General features: G+C 40.0%; 1 protein-coding gene and 1 non-coding gene across 10 annotated transcripts in view; one reads left to right on the top strand and one right to left on the bottom strand.

The window, feature by feature from the left end:
* The window catches only part of PARD3 (par-3 family cell polarity regulator), a 696077-nt gene that overhangs the window by 386255 nt on the left and 289064 nt on the right, over positions 1-20758 (bottom strand). For all 9 annotated transcript variants that reach the window (XM_066386075.1, XM_066386074.1, XM_066386078.1 and 6 more), the window contains exon 4: positions 17327-17505. In XM_066386075.1, the coding sequence (XP_066242172.1) occupies positions 17327-17505 (179 nt within the window). The remainder of the gene's footprint in view (positions 1-17326; positions 17506-20758) is intronic.
* Positions 2846-2921, top strand: TRNAV-CAC (transfer RNA valine (anticodon CAC)). The gene has a single exon. It is a non-coding gene; the product is annotated as a tRNA-Val (tRNA).

Below are 20758 nucleotides of genomic sequence, written 5' to 3'. Positions count from 1 at the left end.
TCCAGCCTGTGCCCTGACGGGGACGGGACCACACAGGGAGCTGCTCCAGCCTGTGCCCTGACAGGGGTGGAACCACACAGGGAGCCGCTCCAGCCTGTGCCCTGACGGGGACGGGACCGCACAGGGAGCCGCTCCAGCCTGTGCCCTGACGGGGACGGGACCGCACAGGGAACCGCTCCAGCCTGTGCCCTGAGGGGGACGGGACCGCACAGGGAACCGCTCCAGCCTGTGCCCTGAGGGGGACGGGACCGCACAGGGAGCCGCTCCAGCCTGTGCCCTGACGGGGACGGGACCGCACAGGGAGCCGCTCCAGCCTGTGCCCTGAGGGGGACGGGACCGCACAGGGAACCGCTCCAGCCTGTGCCCTGAGGGGGACGGGACCACACAGGGAGCCGCTCCAGCCTGTGCCCTGACAGGGACGGGACCACACAGGGAGCCGCTCCAGCCTGTGCCCTGACAGCAACCTCTACACTTCAGAATGACACTTCAACCAACTGAGCTATCCATCCAGGGCTGAATTTTTAAAATTGATTGATTTTTTAAAGAGATAAAGAGAAGAAGGAAAAGAGAGGAGAGGGGATGGGGATGAGAAGCATTTATCTGTTGTTCCACCTAGTTGTGCATTCAATGGTTGCTTCCCGTGTGTCCTCACTGGGATCAAATCCACAACCTTTTCATTTCAGGACAACACTCTTAACTGACTGAGCTAACAGGCCAGGGCCAGAACTTTTCTAAAATGTATGTTAGGTCACATCACAGCTGGGACAAGCACTGCAGGTGACTAGAGGACCCTGCAGACAAGTGTGCTCCGTGTGCCACATGCCTCTCACCGTCATTCACAACCTTTCTGAGCCTAGACTCCCAAGGACATTTCTTCTGTAAAAATACCAACTTTCCAACCCCCCAAATCAAAGGCTACTTTCTCTAAGAAGATTCTCAACAGAACTAATAATGCTACGCTTCTTATAACCACTACATTCTAATTTTACTTCCCATTATAATTCTAACTTATGATTTAGTTAATTCTCTAAATGGTGGCTTCCCCTATGACATGAGACCCAGAACGAACGCTAGCACTCACCCTTCTAGTCCAGCACTTAGCTCACAGCTGGTCTACACCAGCATAGATGGCTTTTCCTGAATCTGATATTTTCTGCCTTCACGTGGATTCTGAACACTGACACTTTAGAAGAACACTTCTGTAACATGTTTAAAAAAACTTGATAAGGAAATGCCTTAAAAGGCATACAGATAAACTTCAGGGAAAATGTCAACAGAACTTCCAGCCTTACACTAAAAGATTATACCACTGCAGTGTGTTTCCTTCAAGCGGCGGTCATACTTCTAGTACAGGAGCCTGTGGAAGACGTGATGATGTCCAGTTGCCTCTGGAAAGCAGTGTGGAATACCCCCAGCTACATCAATTACGGTACTCAATTCATGCGACAGGCCACCGCAGGGGGTCACACCACAGGGGCATCACAGAAATAAATGCTAGTGTCACAGATCTAAGAGTTATGCTCTGAACTCCACCGGAAATATTCTACAGTTCTATATATTCTTAGAATCAACTCTGAGAAGGTAACTGATGACAAAATAAAAACTTACATTAACCCTTCATAACACACAGACAAAAAAAGTTTTCCTAATTCAACATTGTTATAGTAAAGTCCATAAGGAATTCGGGTATCTATTTATTTGCGATGGGTGGGGAGCAGCAAACTGCAGTAATCTTCACTCACTTTCAGGTAAGTGAAGAATTTCTAAAATATAGTTAATCGCTACATACAACATATACGTTATTTTTGTCGATGACACCAGGCAGGTGTCTCTAGCCTTTCAGCCATGATCTTGCTGACAATTCAGTCTGAAGCGTGGGCCAAGTATGTGCAGAGTTGAGTCCTGAAAAGCTATGATTCCATGTGTACAAGGTGAGCACATTACCCAACAGCCTAACTTACAGCACATTTTCTACTTCCCTATACATGTACTCATGTATGCTTGGATGGTAACTGTTTCCAGTGGAAATGTGTACAGTATATTCTGTTTCTAATCTGGAAACACTCATGGTGGTGTAAATGATTTTTAAAATATGGAAGTCTTGCCTAACAAAGTGGTGGTGCAGTGGATAGGACGTTGGTCTGAGATGCTGAGAACCCAGATTTGAAACCCCAAGGTCACTGGCTTGAGCACAGGCTTACCCAACTTGAGTGTGGGCTCACCAGATTGAGTGCGGGGTCATTGGCTTGAGCATGGGATCATAGACGTGACCTCATGGTCGCTGGCTTGAGACCAAAGGATGCTTGCTTGAGTAAGGGGTCACTGGTTTGACTGTAGCGTCCCCACATCAAGGCACATATGAGAAAGCAATGAAAAACTAAGGTGACAATGAATTGATGCTTCTCATCTCTCTCTCTTCTCTCTGTCCCTATCTGTTCCTCTCTCTGTTTTGCTAAATATATATATATATATATATATATATATATATATATATATATATATATATATGGAAGTTCTAACTATGTCTATGTAAGACAATCTACATTTTTCTTGAAATCAAACTATAGTCAACTATAAAAAGAAAGTCAAAATTGTTAGGTTACATGGAATTGCAAACGCTATACTGCACAAACTTAAGAAGGGAAAACCAACCATACAGATATTTTTTTGCCATGAATATTTTTGGAACAAGTTAGGGCTGTATTTATAATAAATTTTAGACTGTGATTTTAAGTCAATTTCATTCTATGAAAAAAAAATTCATGCCTCCAATGTGTATATTGGTAAACTTCAAAGCAAAAACAAAGTCTAGACTTATAAGTTTAGACTTATAAAAGTTTATAGGGCCCTGGCCGGTTGGCTCAGTGGTAGAGCGTCGGCCTCACGTGCGGGAGTCCCGGGTTCGATTCCCGGCCAGGGCACACAGGAGAAGCGCCCATCTGCTTCTCTACCCCTCCCCCTCTCCTTCCTCTCTGTCTCTCTCTTCCCCTCCTGCAGCCAAGGCTCCACTGGAGCAGAGTTTGCCTGGGCGCTGAGGATGGTTCTGTGGCCTCTGCCTCAGGCTCTAGAATGGCTCTGATTGCAGCAGAGCAACGCCCCAAGATGGGCAGAGCATCGCCCCCTGGTGGGCGTGCCGGGTGGATCCCGGTGGGGCGCATGCGGGAGTCTGACTGCCTCCCCTTCCAACTTCAGAAAAATACAAAAAAAAAAAAAAAGTTTATAAGTGCCAGTATTCAAATTCCTAAAGATTATTAAGTTTGCTAATGACAAGAAATAATGTACTACATGAAAGCTGTACTTTATTTAAAAGAGTATATAAGAATCATACCATAAGGAAATACTCTTTTTTAAAGTATATATATATATATATTTACTCCTCCACCTTTGAGGCTGCCCCACTCAGCTTGACTGCTGGGTGGGAAATGTGTCCTCTCGCCAGAAAGAACAGCTGTTCCTGCTGTGATCGGTGACTGTTCTTATTATCTAAACATACTGCCAAACTATCAGGTGTCAGGAGCTATCAAGGCTGAGAAACGCATGTTAATTCACTGCTCCCTGGTAGTGGTACCCTGGTTGTGGAGTAAATTTCTTCCAGGGTAGAAAGGGATTGATTTCTCTCCCTCGAACCTCTGCCCAAGCCAATTACAATTCAATAAAATCCCCCGGAATCCAACACTGCCTTAGGATAGAAGTTTATTCCTGGCGAGCTTAGGGGCTAGTCCAAAGCTCTATCTCACAGAAACAGCTATATAGCTGGTGGCCAAGAATTCTTGGCAAACTCACATTCTTACACTGCAGAAATACAGACTACTACACAAACATTATGGGAAAAATGGGTAATGTCTGTGTTCCCATAAGAAACCCAGCTTCATTTTCACTTTGTTTTGATGTAAAAATTCCAAATACTTAAAAAAAAAAAATCATTAGGAATTATGCCATACTAAATACTCGATGCATATAAATTTCACTTTTTTTAAAAAATTTTTTATTTTATTTTATTTATTCATTTTAGAGAGGAGAGAGAGGAAGAGAGAGGAGAGAGAGACAGAGAGAGAGAAGGGGGTTGGAGCTGGAAGCATCAACTCCCATATGTGCCTTGACTAAGCAAGCCCAGGGTTTCGAACCAGCGACCTCAGCATTTCCAGGTCGACGCTTTATCCACTGCGCCACCACAGGTCAGGCAAATTTCACTTTTATACCTTCCACACACCCTAGGCTTTCAAATACTCCCACATGGTTTCCAGATTTTAAATTTACAGCAATTTTCTGTCTTCCATGGTAGCCAAAGAGAATCCAGTTTGCCATCTTACAACCCCCCCCCCCCAAAGAAACATTTTCAGGATATATAACCTGAAATGATGAGATTGCAGGAAAATCAGGAACTATGGCTTTGGTTCATTTATTTTTAATTCCATGAAGCTTGCTGAAATCATCAGTAATCATATTGTTGATTCGAGTAGCAGACCCATTCCCCTCCCTGGGGCCAGAGTCGATCTCCCGGGCCGGCAAAGGCGACAGCAGAGCTTGACCCTGGACGCAATGCCAAGACTGAAGCTCAGAGAAGGGAGTAACCACAGTGTTCTGTAGTATTGTTGTCGATGTACCTTTCTGACCTTCATTCAAGTCATCCTTTAAGTAACAGGTGAGAATGAGAGAGGAGAGAAAGAAAGAGAGATGAGGGGAGGATACACTGACTCCCACAAAACAATACAGGTTCGATAACCAAACCGTAAACAAAGGCAGAAGTTTGACAGTCTCTACCCATTTAACCCAATGCCTATTAAGACAATTTTAAAAAATAAATACAGGATTCTATTCCAAACACGGTATTTCTCATTTCTTACTCTAGATACATGGCTATTTTAAAGTATGATGAACTGAAAAGCATTATCTGACATCCATTGGTGACTCATGTCCTACCTGTCATTCCTACTGTTTTTGCTCTGAGGGCATTCCATTGCCACATGAACTGTCACTCCTGTGTGTAGGCAAGCATGAGGCCTGGTCTATGGCAGGGGTCCCCAAACCCCAGGCCGCGGACCTGTACCGGTCCGTGGGCCATTTGGTACCAGTCCGCAGAGAAAGAATAAATAACTTACATTATTTCCGTTTTATTTATATTTAAGTCTAAACAATGTTTTATTTTAAAAAAATGACCAGATTCCCTCTGTTATATCTGTCTAAGACTCACTCTTGACGCTTGTCTTGGTCTCGTGATACATTTATCTGTCCCACACCCTAAAGGCTGGTTCGTGAAAATATTTTCCGACATTAAACCGGTCCGTGGCTCAAAAAATGTTGGGGACCACTGGTCTATGGGTATGCCTCACTTTCCTTCTCAATATTTGCTTCCTTCTACACCCAGTTGCTGTATGAAGATTACAGACCCAATGATCTTAGTTGAATTCTCTTATGCTCAGTGTGATTTCTGCCTGAGTGGCCCATGAAATAATTCTCCTATTTTCACCAGTCCCCAAGTGTAAAAAGCTGAAAACCATGGCTCTACAGAAGCCAGCTTCACTTCTGCCCCCATGGAACATCTGGCTGCACTTTTCCTGGTCTGCAAACTGAGCTGCCTGCGTGAGATTCCTCAACTGAGCTGCCTTACAGAGAGACTGCTCCACAGTCTACCTGATTCACAGCTGAGCTATTCTTACCAAATCAAAGTCTTCCCTTTCACCATACCCCAAACTGGGCACTCCTGTTGGTACTGAATTGTCAGCAACAACCTTGAGCTGACACAGCAAATGCAAATGTTTGAGCAAAATAGTCTAAGGTTTAAGTCTCAACTGGATCTCCTGGGGGCTAATGCCCCAGAAAATTAAACACAGCTACAGGTCTCCCACAGAGGAAATCTGTGGTTTAAAAGAGCTATCTTAGCTCATCCTTTGACGATTTAGAGGTTTACTCTGTCAGGCAGTCATTGTTGGCTCATAATTAAGCAAGAAATAAACAACTATTATTTTTTAACTGCCAACTGTTCAGGTTTAAAAATAAAGTATATTCTAATTTGTCAATAGGACATTAGAAAGAATAAATGAGGAGAAACAGACTAGAAGCCATATGGTTAAGAAGAGGCTGAGGAAGCAAAGAAACAAGCACGTACATGTGAAACATCACTTTAGAGTGAGTGAGTGAATGAATGATGGGCAAGCAAGCAGCTATCTTAGGGTGCCAGGAAGTCCAAGTACATTTCAACTGGTAACATGTTGTCTGCAAATCACCTGCCAAAGCTTTCTCACTCTCATTATAATAAGGAATAGGCATTTTCTGAAGGTTCCTTATGTCTGAAGGAACACCAGTGACCTCATATACAATACTAAGAATTTGGTGCCTATACCCAATGTATTCAAATTGCACTGTAAACTAAGATGGGGGGGTACACAAAAGAAACACTATCTGTTTTATAGCTTCTATCTAGAAAAAAACATTCCCTGTCCTATTTTCACATTGATCGAATAGTATGAAATACTTCAATGGGTTGTTGCAATACTTCTTTGCAAAACACCAAAAAAAATTCATTTTCATTGATTTCCATTTGAAAATGATAAATTTGGGCAATCTCAGTGTGAAAAGAAGTGAAATGTCACAAAACCAAATATGGTTCCAGAACCTATTCTGCTGATAGAAAAATTAGGCAAAAAAAGAAGACCTGTCTAAATAACTATGACACTACTCCACTTACCCTCCCGTAACGGGCATGCACACTAGCCCTTCTCAGGTAGATTTGAGTTCTCAAAAAAAAAAAGGCCCTGCCCAAAAATCAACAGAGCAGCTTTAAATAAACACATACCAATTTCCTGAAGTGAGTAAACGTATCTGTGGATGTGTTTGGATTTCATCTTTTAACAGTTTACAGGTAATTCTGGTACACAGCCAAATGGGACAATTAAGGTAAGACAGGAAGTTCTTATGAGGCCAGTGGCTGCCGCCGTGGCCACGTAGCTTCTCGTTGAATTAGGACTGACCGTAAAGAAACAGCGGAGCTGGAGGATGGTGGGCCATTCTGGGTTTTGTTTTTTTTTTAATTTATTCATTTTAGAGAGGAGAGAGAGAGGAAGAGAGAGAGAGAGAGAGAGAGAGAGAGAGAGAGAAAGGGGGGAGGAGCAGGAAGCATCAACTCCCATATGTGCCTTGACGAGGCAAGTGCAGGGTTTTGAACTGGTGACCTCAGTATTCCAGGTCAATGCTTTATCCACTGTGCCACCCCAGGTCAGGCCATTCTGTTTAACTGGCATCTCACCAAGACAGGCAAGCCACAAGAAACCAAAGGGAAAAGCAGAAAACTGCTTTTCGCCGCGGAGGACAAGGGATCAAGGAGGAAATAAGACCCTACCGCACCCCTCAGTGGCGGGGCAGAATCTCTCTTCTCCCCGCTGAGGAGAAGTAATGACATCCTTACAATGGTGCTGTCACGTGCTCCTGCGCTATTTGCACAAAGGGCTTGCAGCGAGTAAAACTATGAGCAAGCCTAACACAGTCATTTTCCGCACAGTTCTGGAACTCAGGAACAGGTCCAGTTCCTTCCTTGTCTTCTTCCTATACCCCCCCATCCCTTAGCTCACCCCATCTGGGGCTTCTCACAATGCTTTATACATTATTTTATTATTCATGAACTTATGCAACATAATTATTAATCAGCCTTAAGAAAACAGTTCATGTTCCTGATCAATCTGTTCCAGGAACAAAATCAGAGATGACAACATAAATTGATCTATAAGATCTTCTCTGAAGGGTTCTTCTAAAGATTGCTTATAAGAGCAAAAATTAAATAATAATAATAAATTGGCAGAATATAAATGTCAAGCAACAAAAAAGATAATCACCAAATAAAGTTAATAAACACCAACTACTCCTCCAAAAAAATCAGTATATAATAAAACATTACACAAGCTCTCAATATTTATGAGATGGAAGATAACATTTCAATATAATACAAATTAGGGAAAAGAAGAGAAAGTTAAACTGTACTTGTTGGATGCCTCCCCATTGGTTATGAGGATGCCAGCAGCTGTACAGAGCTGTGTGGAAATGCTGAAGGTGATGCACCCACTACCAATACTGTTGTAAAGTCACGTTCCACCAGGTTTATGTAGAGACACCAAGTTCAAATGAATTTTTAAGGAGTTTTATTAAAAGGAGGAGATTTATTAATATGCCAGCTGCATATGACTAACATGGGGCACAGCTGACCCAAACCGTGCTGTCCAGACTATAGTCGTGAGGCAGGTTATGTACCTTTGATCAGACACAGGTTGGCAGGAAAAGGAGGAGGAGGGGAAGATGATAAAATCATTAGCAAGCTTGTAACATTCGTCTAAAGGATTTATAAAAAACATTCCAACATGTTAAAAATTATCAGGTAACACAAGAGCGAAAAATGTTGTTTTATATATTAAAAGACATTCCCAAATCCTTTAGTGTTCATCTGCCATCACTTTGTTTAGAGGTATATACATTAATCACATGTTTTCAGGATGGGAGGGGGAGCCTACAGCACCAGGGGATAGGTGTTTGTAAATGGCCCATTAAAGAAAGAAAGAATAGGCCCTGGCCGGTTGGCTCAGTGGTAGAGTGTCGGCCTGGCGTGCAAAAGTCCCGGGTTCGATTCCCGGCCAGGACACACAGGAGAAGCACCCATCTGCTTCTCCACCCCTCCCCCTCTCCTTCCTCTCTGTCTCTCTCTTCCCCTCCCGCAGCCGAGGCTCCACTGGAGCAAAGATGGCCCGGGCGCTGGGGATGGCTCCTTGGCCTCTGCCCCAGGCACTAGAGTGGCTCTGGTAGCAACAGAGTGATGCCCCGGAGGGGCAGAGCATCACCCCCTGGTGGGCAGAGCGTCGCCCCCTGGTGGGTGTGCCGGGTGGATCATGGTCGGGCGCATGCGGGAGTCTGTCTGACTGTCTCTCCCTGTTTCCGGCTTCAGAAAAATGAAGGAAGGAAGGAAGGGAGGAAGGGAGGGAGGGAGGGAGGGAGGGAGGGAGGGAGGGAGGGAGGGAGGAAGGAAGGAAGGAAGGAAGGAAGGAAGGAAGGAAGGAAGGAAGGAAGGAAGGAAGGAAGGAAGGAAGGAAGGAAGGAAAGAAAGAAAGAATGAATAAGTGGGAAAGGGCTCTCTTACTCTTTTTCCCTTACCCTGCTAGGTGTTTATCCTCTTCCTCACAGGAGCGCGGGAAGGGAGGGAATCCAAGTTTCCTCTCGGCTTCCACTCAAAACCCTGCACAAAATCTCTCTATTTACAACACAGTGCTGTCGTCCATCCTGAGCTGGTACAAATCACACACAAGTATAAAAATCATATTTATAAAATTTTCCTGTATGCTTAGCCCAAATTATAAAATGACCTTTAAGCTTCCTAGTAAAAGGGGGTTTCCTACACAGTATGTCTCTGCAAGCCAGGAAACTTTCACATTCCTCTCCCCTCACTCTCTACAGAAAGGAGAGGAAAAGAAACCTGACTCTTCCTCCTAAAATATTAATTTTTGCAATTCTTTGGTACTTTACCACAATATCACTCATCTTCAAGATTCCAAATTACTAATATGATTCCTTATATTTTTTTATTATTTATAAATGCAAAGAACAAACAGTCTTATTACCAGAAAAATAATTTGTTTTGGAAATCTTAAAATTTACTACAAAAAATGTTTATTAAAATAATTTTCTAAAGTTAGATGAAAAATCTCACAACTGTTCTAATTGAAAGGAAGAAGAGATGATAAAGACATATTTAAGACAGTATCACTTCCAAAAGTCTGCATGTATCAGGGGTGTTGGAAAGATACCAGAAATGCCAAACAATTAATCAAACAGAAATAATAATCCCAGAAAGTCAGAAACAGTCAAATTAATTTTAAAAAAAAATTAATCATGTCAACCTAATCTCCTGGAAATTAGTCAAAATATATTTTTATGCTAAATCTACATATGTTCCTTTTTGGGAGTCACTGCCAAATTTAGCATACAAAAGCAAGAACTCTATTTCTGTAAAAAGAACAGTGGCTTATAACTACTGCACAATAAAATGACACAGATTTCATCCTTGGAACTTCACAGCAGGCTGATCATAATAAGTGCCTCATTACGTTATTTTTGATGGAATGAATCAAATGCTGTTCATATACTACTTGGACCCTATATTTGCAGGAACACTAATCTAATAAAGATGACTTAAAATAGGTGGCAAAATAACTTAAGTATTAACATTGGTTGAAATACTCATTTCCCAAGATGAAATACTAATAAGCTCATGTAAGATCTCAAATGAAAATACATCTCCTAGCAAGAAACGTTCTAGATATAGTACAAGCAAAACACTCTGAAAGAGATGAATAAGTTAGCCACAAAATGCAGGAAAACAGAAATGAGTAAATAGTCCAAAGAACACTGAAAAAAGCTATGATATGAAAGCAGATATACTTCATTTCCAAGTATAAGAATTTATGGAATCCAGAAGCCCACAGAACTTTTGGTCTCTCTGAGCTCTCACCTGGCATAACAGTATCAAAATCTGTGTACATTGTCCTCTAAACTTAATAGTGAAATGAGATGCTGCCACTATCTTAACTGAGAAGACCCTACCTCTTGCCTGCTGTTTTGAACCACAGAACAGAATTCAACATGGTGGCATTCTAATATATCAGAATGAAACGTTCTTGTTCAGAGATCAGAAACTTTCAATCATTGGTGACATTATCCTATTATCGTATTACTTGGGGGGTTGGGGGTATGTAGATAATGTTGGCTAGACTAGATGGTTTCACTGGTGAATTTTACCAGACATTCAAATAAGAACACCTATCCTTCTCAAACTATTAAAAAAAAAATTCAATAGAAGGGAAGACTCTCAAGCTCATTTTACCCTAATTCCAAAACCAGGGAGTGACATTATTCTAAAACTGCTTGTTTTGCTCGTTCAACTTGGAAGAACAGAAACCACTTAACTATGTACATGAATTATGTCAGAATGTCAACTTATTCTAACCATTATAGACCAACGAATCTAAAGACTCTGAACCAGCCTTGTACTAATTTGTTTCCATGTTTTTGTACCAAAAACCTAAAGTACACACTAATAAAGAATTATAACATACTAAAATTATCCAGCATTGGTAAACACCAACAGACTCAACAGAAATACATTCAAAACTGATCAACACACATGCTTCCTCCAAGCATCCTTTCTGAATATCAAAATTTGGAAAGTCAAACCATAGCAATAAGACAAGAAAAATATAAAAGGCACCTAAATCAGAAAGGAGAAAGTAAAGTTCTCATTATTTGCAGATGACATGAGACTATACATGAAAAACCCTATATGCCACAAAAAGAAACTATTAGAGTTAATAAAGAAGTCAGTAAAGTCGCAGGACACAGATCAACATACACAAATCTGTTGCATTTCTAAATACCAATAATGAACAATTAAAGGAAAAATTAAGAAAACAATCACATTTACAACTGCACTAAAAAACATAAACCACCAAGGAATAAATTTAATAAAATACATAAAAGACCTGCACTCTGAAAATTCTAACACACTGGGGAAAGAAATCTGAGGAGATACAAATAAATGGAAGGATTATGTTTTGCTTGTGAATTGAAAGGATTAATATTGTTAAAGTGTCCTTACTACCTAAAGCAATATACACATTAAATGCAATCTCTATTAAAATAGCAATGACATTCTTCTCAGACTAAGGAGAAATAATCCTCAAATGTATATGGAACCACAAAGACCCAGAAAGAGCCAAACAACTCTTGAGAAAGAACAAAGTGGGAAGTATTTTGTTCTCTGATATCAAACTGTAAAGCAAAACTACAATAATCAAAAAAGTATGGTACTGGCATGAAAACAAATATATAGATAAAAGGGAACAAAACAGAGAGCCCAGAAATAAACCATCACTCACATGGTCAATTAATCTACAACAAAGGAGGCAAGAATTTACAATGGGATAAAGCTAGTCTCTTCAATAAGTGATGTTGGGAAAACTGGAAATATACATGCAAAAAAATGAAACCAAACCATGTCCATATACTATATATAAGCATAAACTCAAAATGGATTAAAAACTTAGATATAGGACCTGAAACCATAAAACTGTTAAAAGAAAACATAGATGGCAAACTGTTTGACATGGGCCTTAGCAATATCTTTTTGAATATGTCTTCTAAGGCAAAGACAACCAAAGGGAAAAAATAAGATTATATTTAACTAAAAAGATTTTTCACAGTAAAGAAAATCATCAACAAAACAAAAACTACTGAATGGGAGAATATAGTCACCAGTAACACATCTGATAAGAGATTAACATCCAAAATATGCAAGGAATTAATAGAATTTAGTAAATAAATAAGTAAATTAGATAGATAGATAGATAGATAGATAGATAGATAGATAGATAGATAGATAGATAAAGTAAATAGATAAATGAAATAAAACAGAGGATCACAATAGATACTGTCCCCAAGAGGACATACTGATGGCCAATAGGCTTATAAAAGATGCTCAACATCACTCATCATGAAGGAAATGCAAATTAAAACCACAATGAGATACCCTTTCATCCCTGTCTGAAGGGCATTCATCCATAAATCAACAAATGACAAGCACTGAGGAGGGTGTGGAGAAAAGGGAAGCCTCATGCAAAATAGTGTAGCCACTACGCCACTACCGGAGAAGAGTAGAAAGCTTCCTTAAAAAAATTAAAAGCAGAATAACCATATGACCCAGCATTTCTACTTCTAGATACTTACCTGAAGAAGACAGAAACACTAATTCAAAAAGATATATGCACCCTTATGTTTACTGTAGGATTCCTACTAATAGCCAAGATATGGATGCAACCAAATGTCAATCAATCTAGACCTAAATTTCAAAATAGATGAGCAGATTAAAAAGTGCTATACATAGACACACACAATTGAATATTACTCAGCAATAAAAACAATGAAATCTTGCTTTATGACAACATGGCTGGACCTAGAGGCTATTATGCTAAGTGAAGTAAGTAAGAGAAAGAATGACAAATACCACATAGTTTCACTGATATGTGGAATCTTAAAAACAAACAAAGAACACAAATAAATAAATAAAAGAGAAGTAGACCCCTAGATATAGAGAATGAACTGATGTTTACCAAAAAGACTGGAAGAGGGGAAAGAGGAGATGGGAAATCAATAACACTTTAAAAGTAAATAAATAAAGGAAAAAAGAAAACATGGTGTTGGTCAAATAAATTTGCAAAATATGATTTTTATGTTTGCTTGCTTATAGTTTGCACTGGGGGCTGGGCAGCGCCAGGTATATGTCTGTGAAACTGCAAATTACCTTCCTGCTTGGGAAGGGCCATTGTCTTGCTAATGTTTGCTGGAGGAGAGGTTTTCCTCCAGTTTTGCCAGAAAGTTTTGAAAAGAGAGAAGAGGGAGAGAGGGAAGCCATGTTTGCAGAGTAAGAAGAGAGAGAGAGAGAGAGAGAGAGGCCCTGGCCGGTTGGCTCAGTGGTAGAGCGTCGGCCTGGCGTGCGGAGGTCCCAGGTTCGATTCCCGGCCAGGGCACACAGGAGAAGCGCCCATCTGCTTCTCCACCCCTCCCCCTCTCCTTCCTCTCTGTCTCTCTCTTCCCCTCCCCGAGCCGAGGCTCCATTGGAGCAAAGATGGCCCGGGCACTGGGGATGGCTCCTTGGCCTCTGCCCCAGGCACTAGAGTGGCTCTGGTCGCGACAGAGCGACGCCCCGGAGGGGCAGAGCGTTGCCCCCTGGTGGGCGTGCCCGGTGGATCCCGGTCAGGCGCATGCGGGAGTCTGTCTGACTGTCTCTCCCCGTTTCTAGCTTCAGAAAAATACAAAAAAAAAAAAAAAAGAAGAAGAACAGAAAGAGAGAAGTTGTGCAGATGGGGAACCAGAGCTGAGGGGCTTTTGCGAGCTCCGCTAAGACTGGTGGGGCCTTTGATTCTAGAAGAAACCGAGTTGATTCTCCTGGTTGTGGGACCCGAGAATGTATCAGGGCTTTGGGAGCTCTGTGTGTTTGCTCATAGGCCGGTGCAAGACTTGAATAAAGAAGGAATGTCCCACCATTTTCTGGCTCCACTGCTCCTTTACTGTCTGTCCGAATTCAATGAGAACCTGCATGTGAATGGCGACGATGGCTGCAGTTACTAGCCATACACATGGGAAGTCTTTACATAACTGAAAATAAAACAGCATTTAACCAGCTACACAGGGTGGGACAAAAACAGATTTTCAGTTATCTGTATGAAAAATAATACAAGTAATTCACAATAGAAAAATAAACTGTCTTTCAGATATTCACAACTATAAGCCTACTTTTGCCCCAACCTTTATACATATTTTAATAAGCTCTAAGACTAAAATATAAACAGCTTAAAATTTGGACAGCACATTTAGTAAATGATATTTGAAAAGTAAGGCCAAAGATCATTCAAAGGACAAATTTATGACATATTACCTTTTAAGTATACTGTATGTGGAAGTCATTTCATCTTCAGATATAAATATAAATCAAGAACTTTCTTACAGGAAAGGAAGGGCATTTGGCTACATGAAATACCACTCTATATATAAGGAAAATGCTTACGGAATACATCACCATTTTTAAAATAAAAAAGTTATATCCATTTGCCTCACAGCAAATGGTAGTTATATAACTGATAGTTATAGTGTGAAAAAAACTGAAAATGGTATAAATGTCCAACAATAAAAATAAATAAATCAGTATAGACCCTCTAAAATGATAATTTTACATTCAGTAAAAATATTTCTAAAATGCCTGGAGAAGAGTTACAAAGATTATTTTTAAAAAATTCAAGTTTGGTTGATAGTGGGCCCAAAGGACATAGATGTATTCTATAGACTTGTACATTTGAAACCTCTATAATTTTATTAACCAATGTCACCCCCAATAAATTCAACAAAAGGAAAAAAATATTTTCTAATAACATGCACACCATGGGAAATCCCTATGCTATGAACAAAATATAGAAATGATCAGGATGCAACTAGGTAACATAATATGACTTCCAACTCAGGGTTCATGGTTGTCACTGAGTTTGGGAGTTATGAATAATTTAATTTTGTTCTATTCTTTTTGTTGCCCAAAATTTCTTTTAGAATGACAGATACATGGTATGTAAAACAAAATGTCAGTGTGGTGGATGTCAGTCACTGGCAATAAGCACCTCAACCCTCTTCCAGACTCAAGTCCATTTCCCAGACTCCCTAGCAGATAAGGATCTGGAAGCAAATTATATTCTGCCAGTGTGTGTGTGTGTGTGTGTGTGTGTGTGTGTGTGTGTGTGTGTGTGTTGTTGTTGTTGTTGAGAGAGAGGTTGAGAGAGACAGAGAGAGAATATTGATTTGTGGTTCCACTTATTTATGCATTCACTGGTTGAGTTTTATCTGTGCCCTGACTGGGGATCAAACCCACAACACTAGTGTATCATGATAACGCTCTAATCAAGTGAGCTATCCAGCCAGGGCTACTTTCTGTCAATCTGGAATCAACAGCCTGAGATTTTAATGATGGCTGAGAAACAGAATTTTCGTAGGCTATTGGTCCTGGCAAGCATAGCTATGGAGGCTTGAGTTTTCCAAGGCATATATGGGTTCAGTTCCCACCTTCATAGGTGACAACAGATAAGGTGGCACACCTGGAAACAGCGTGCTAGAATTTAGCGGGCAGAGGCAGGTGGGAGGTCCCAGGCCAGCAGGCCCCTCTTCCTTGCTGGGCAGGCCAAGCGTACTGTACCACAGTGTTCAGAAAAGCCAGGAGGCCCAGCCTAGGAACTGCTTACCAAGCCCTTTCAGGGAAACAAATTCTTAGTATTAAGTCATTTAAGGTTTAAAACGGCTCCTGTGTTTCAGTTTGCCACAACCGCAGCAGAACGGCACACCGAAGACATTAAGTGAGTTAAAAAGGAAACATGATTACTCTCAATGGCTTCTCACCCACTATCCTTCAACTCCACTAAAATCTTTTTAAAAAGTAATAATTTTTTTAAAATTGCCAGTTGGACTTATTCATACATTTGTGACTCTTCATGGAAATTAAGTCTATTCTGAATACAAATTAAATGTCATGATGTCTATTCATAAACTGAATTCTGCCTCTTTGGAAAGTCTACTGCATGATAATGAAGTCTAAAATTTCACGCTAATCACAGTAAGAAAACACTCCAAATTCCTCATTAAATATATAATAAAATGTCAGAAGTGTGAGCCTTACAGTTCAAGCCCTAATGGAAAAATCAGACTCCAATACACTGTTTTTTTCCTGATATATGCTTTTCAGTTTAAACTAACATATTACATAATATTTTTCCTTACTTAAACTAGTGCGAAAAAATTTGTAGAAAAATATTTAAGATAAAGATAAGTATTTAAAACAAGGATTTTCGCATAAATATTTAAAACAAGTTAAGATAAATATTTAAAACAAGGATTTTCGCATAGATGCAACAACTAAATAAAACAAATTTCAAGCCACATTCACTTTAATACTGATATGTGATTAGTATAGTTCCATATTCTTTAATATATATATATACTCTCTATATATTTATACACACACACACAAAGTATACACTATGCTAACATTGAAAAATATTTATTAACTCACTTAACAGATGTTTACTGAGAATTTATTTTATAGATTCAGTGGTAAAAATGACAAACACAGGTTAAAGTTCATTGGGTAAAAGGTTACAGGTCTAACAGAATAAAATGATAAGGGTTCTGTAGAAATACATAACAAAGCACATTAAGCAAAAATAAAAATAAAAAAAAATAGACTAAAATGAGTAGGTCATTAAATAGAATAAACTAGGTCAAGAAGAAAATTTTACTTTCTAGACTAGAGGACATTTCCATTTTAGAGGGAGATTAAATTATCAGTTGAGTAGTTATAAATAAATGAGTCCACTTTCATCCTTTAAAGTCCATCCTGCCTAATTTCTTTAATGTACCACACGAGGCAATAGTAGTATCTGCTTATACATGTGTAAAACATCCCTGTACGGACATGCAGAATGCTAACGAGGGGGTTTTCCACTAGGAGAAGCAGAAGTAGGACAGGGGACAAGGCAGGGACTTTACTTGTACATCCTTCACATCAAAAAGGTTTCATTTTTAACCATATAGATTAATTATCTATTAAAAAATGGATCAATCAATGGACACCAAAGAAGGCATGAATTTTATCAGGCAATCAAGGGCAACATAAAATCAGAAGTTATCTGAACACTAAGGTAAAAGTTGAGAAGCACAAACGAAAGACTATCCTGAAGATACTGAGACACAAAGAAAAAGCGGTCACCTTCCGGTCACAGGCTTTGGGGCTGCCCGCCGTGTTCTGCTTGAGGAAGCCTGCCGTGGTGGACCAGCGGGTGGGGTTCTTCCGGGATGGCTCTTCCGAGGAAAAATTACCGTCGCTGACGGAAGTTGGGAGGCCAATCAAAGCTGGATCACTGCTTCGTCGGACATGAAGAGGCATGTCTACAAAATATAAAAAATAATAAAAATGTTATATATTTTTTTAAAAAGATAACTAATGTCAGAAAACAACATATTAGAATAAAAGCAGTTAAATCCCAAAGAGTAAAGAACAGAATAAGGATTGAAGATGGGTCAGCATTCTAGTCAGACATTCCATGAGTTCCTTAAAATACAACGGCAAAAGAAACATGGTCATGTGAGGGAGGACCTGATCTGAGGTAAGACCACCTGTGCTTGAACTTGTGCTGCACCTCTTGTTACCCGTGTGGTTCTGTCTCTGGTGCATTCATAGGCAAGTGACAATAAAACAGTACTTCTTTCCTAAGGGTACTGTGAGGACTAAATAAGATAACATGCTTAAAACAGTGCCAGACACATAGGATATGCTCCACAGAGGATAACAATAACCACTAGTGCCATTACTATCCTAATTATCTTTTCTAAGGGGGGGGGGGGGCAGACAGAGACAGACAGGAAGGGAGAGAGATGAGAAGCACCAACTTGTAGTTGGAGCACTTCAGTTGTTCATTGATTGCTTTCTCATATGTGCCTTGATGAGAGGGGGGGCTCCAGCTGAGCCAGTGACCCCTCACTCAAGTCTGTGACCTTTGGGCTTAAGCCAGTGAACATGGGGTCCTGTCTATGATCACTTGCTCAAGCCAGCAATCTTGGAGTTTCAAACCTGGGTCCTCGGTGTCCCAGACCGATGCTCTATCCACTGCATCACTGCCTGGTCAGGCATATCCTACTATTTTAAAATAAACTATCATGTATAATCTAAAATATAAATAATAAATCTAAGCCATGAAATAAATCTCATCCAACTTTTAATCATATCTGCTGGATTTAAAATACACAATCTAAACAGTGTTTGGCTAGACTATTACAGGATTCTGTGAAATAAATATTTCTTTTGTTCAAAAGTATTATCAGAAAGTATAAAGCACAAACATATTTCATGTCTTTAAGATTCAAAAAATCTTGAAAATAATGTGCTAAGAAGCAGATAGTATCTAGTATATACACATATACAAAATGATATAAAGAACAGTGTTTTAATAACTGTATTCATTTAAGAGAGGAGTTTGTAATTGCTGTAACAAAATCGATAACACACTAAGGCTAAAATTTGTATGCATAGCACTGAGAACATCTTGGCACATATCATCATTGTTACAGTAGAGAAGAAACAGAGGAAAAAAATAAAAGCACTTGAGTCTGTAACATTGAGAATCAGGCCCAAAAGCCTCACTCGTCAATTGAGAGAAATCACTGAAAAACATTAAAAAAAATTGAATTATGCTAAATCTGTTCTCAAAAATTGGGATGTACGTTGAATATTTATTAAAAAGCCTGTGACAAAACAGCTTTAACGGTGTACTAAACTCACTATTTACTCTACGAGAAACATTTTTAGATCACTAATGCATTAATCAGTGGTGTGAATGCCTAGATCCTTGAGGATGCTCACTAAAGACAGACTATTCACATGTGTTAAAGGTTATCTTTAAATCACTGTCAATCCAATAGTCTAAAGATGTTAAAGCAAATTACTAAAGATCGGAGAAAACAGAGGCACTAGAACCATAATAATATCGAATTTCATACTTGCTTCTACATTGTGAGGGTTTAATAATAATATAGTGTAAGTGACATTACCAAAGGGAAAATGATGCTGGACATTTAATACTTGTTGGTGGTTATCTTAATTTGCTGGGAGAAACACAAACATGAAAGTGACAGAGATGAATAATTTTCAACTTTTAAGATTTTGTGGTCACTCTCAAAGTAAGTTCACAAAAATATACATCAAAGAATCAACATGACAGTGCTCCTAATAGAAAATAGAAAGTTGTCTCTAGATTAACAAAACTGTCCCCAGAATCACCAAATTCAAAATGTAATCAAAAAGCAACAAAATAGACAGGGAGACTAAAATACTGTATTTTTCACTCTATAAGATGCACCTGACCATAAGACACACCTAGGGTTTTAAGAAGGAAAATAAGAAAAAAAATATTCTGAACCAAATGGTATGCTAAAATATTTAATAAAATACAGTACTTATAGGCCAAGTACAACACCGCTTCTTGGCTAGGGTTCTGTGGTGCTTTTTACATAGGGCCCTCCATTATTTAGTTGTGAAAGAACTCTGTACACCTCCGTTTCTCTGTGTGTGTAATTCTAAAACAAGCACTAGTAGTTCACAAAATAAGGTCTTTAAAAAAGTGATTCAGAAACAATGATCAAAAGTACTACCCACAATCACAAAAATAACCCCGAAAATGTACAGGGAATAAATCATTTCACTGAATTTGCACAGACACCATTAAACAGTGCACGATAACTGTTTTTTGAAAAAAAATTTCCAGCCCTGGCCAGTTGGCTCAGTAGTAGAGCATCAGCCCTGCATGTTAACGCCACGGCGTGTGAACGTCCCAGGCAGGGCATACATGAGAAGTGCCCATTGCTTTTCTAATCCCTCCCTCTCTCTACCTCTACCTCTCTCTCTCTCCCTCTCTCTCTCTCTCTCTCTCTCTCTCTCCTCCTGCAGCCATGGTTCGACTGGAGTGAGTTGGCCCCAGGTGCTGACGATGGTTCCATGGCCTCCACCTCAGGTGCTAAGAGCTCTGTTGCTGAGCAACAAAGCAACGTCCCAGAGGGGCAGAGCATCGCCCCCTAGTGATCTTGCCAGGTCGATCCTGGCAGGGTGCATGCAGGAATCTGTCTCTGCCTCCCCTCCGCTCAATAAAAAATAAATGATAGATTAAAAAAAAATTTTTTTTTAAATTTCCCAGAAGACACAAGTTGTATACATGATTCAAATTAGATCATTAGAACCAGCATCTGAGGGGACATGATCCTTGGATTAATCTGTTTGTCTGATAACAGACAAAAATAATCCACATTCAACCTTCTTGTGTCTGTAACTCTCGACACTAAAAATGCAGAAAATAAATGGGAGTAGACCCTGACCCTGTGGGCAGACCCTTCTGGATGGAGACCAGGCCCTAGGAGCATTCCCTGCAGACACAGCAATGGACCCCGACCCTGTGGGCAGACCCTTCTGGATGGAGACCAGGCTCCAGGAGCATTCCCTGCAGAAACAGCAATGTGGAAGACACACCAGCGAGGCTCTATTCTTTACACAACCTTTTCATTTTAGGGATTGCTGTAAAAGTAATTCCTATAAATATAATCCGAATTCTTCCTTTGCTCTACCGACTTGCCAAGTGTCTCCAGGCAAAACAGA

Source organism: Saccopteryx leptura, chromosome 5 (genome assembly GCF_036850995.1).
Source record: "Saccopteryx leptura isolate mSacLep1 chromosome 5, mSacLep1_pri_phased_curated, whole genome shotgun sequence".
Classification (NCBI taxonomy): Eukaryota; Metazoa; Chordata; class Mammalia; order Chiroptera; family Emballonuridae; genus Saccopteryx; species Saccopteryx leptura.
Note: the sequence above shows the minus strand (reverse complement) of the source record. Positions and strands in the feature narration are given on the sequence as shown.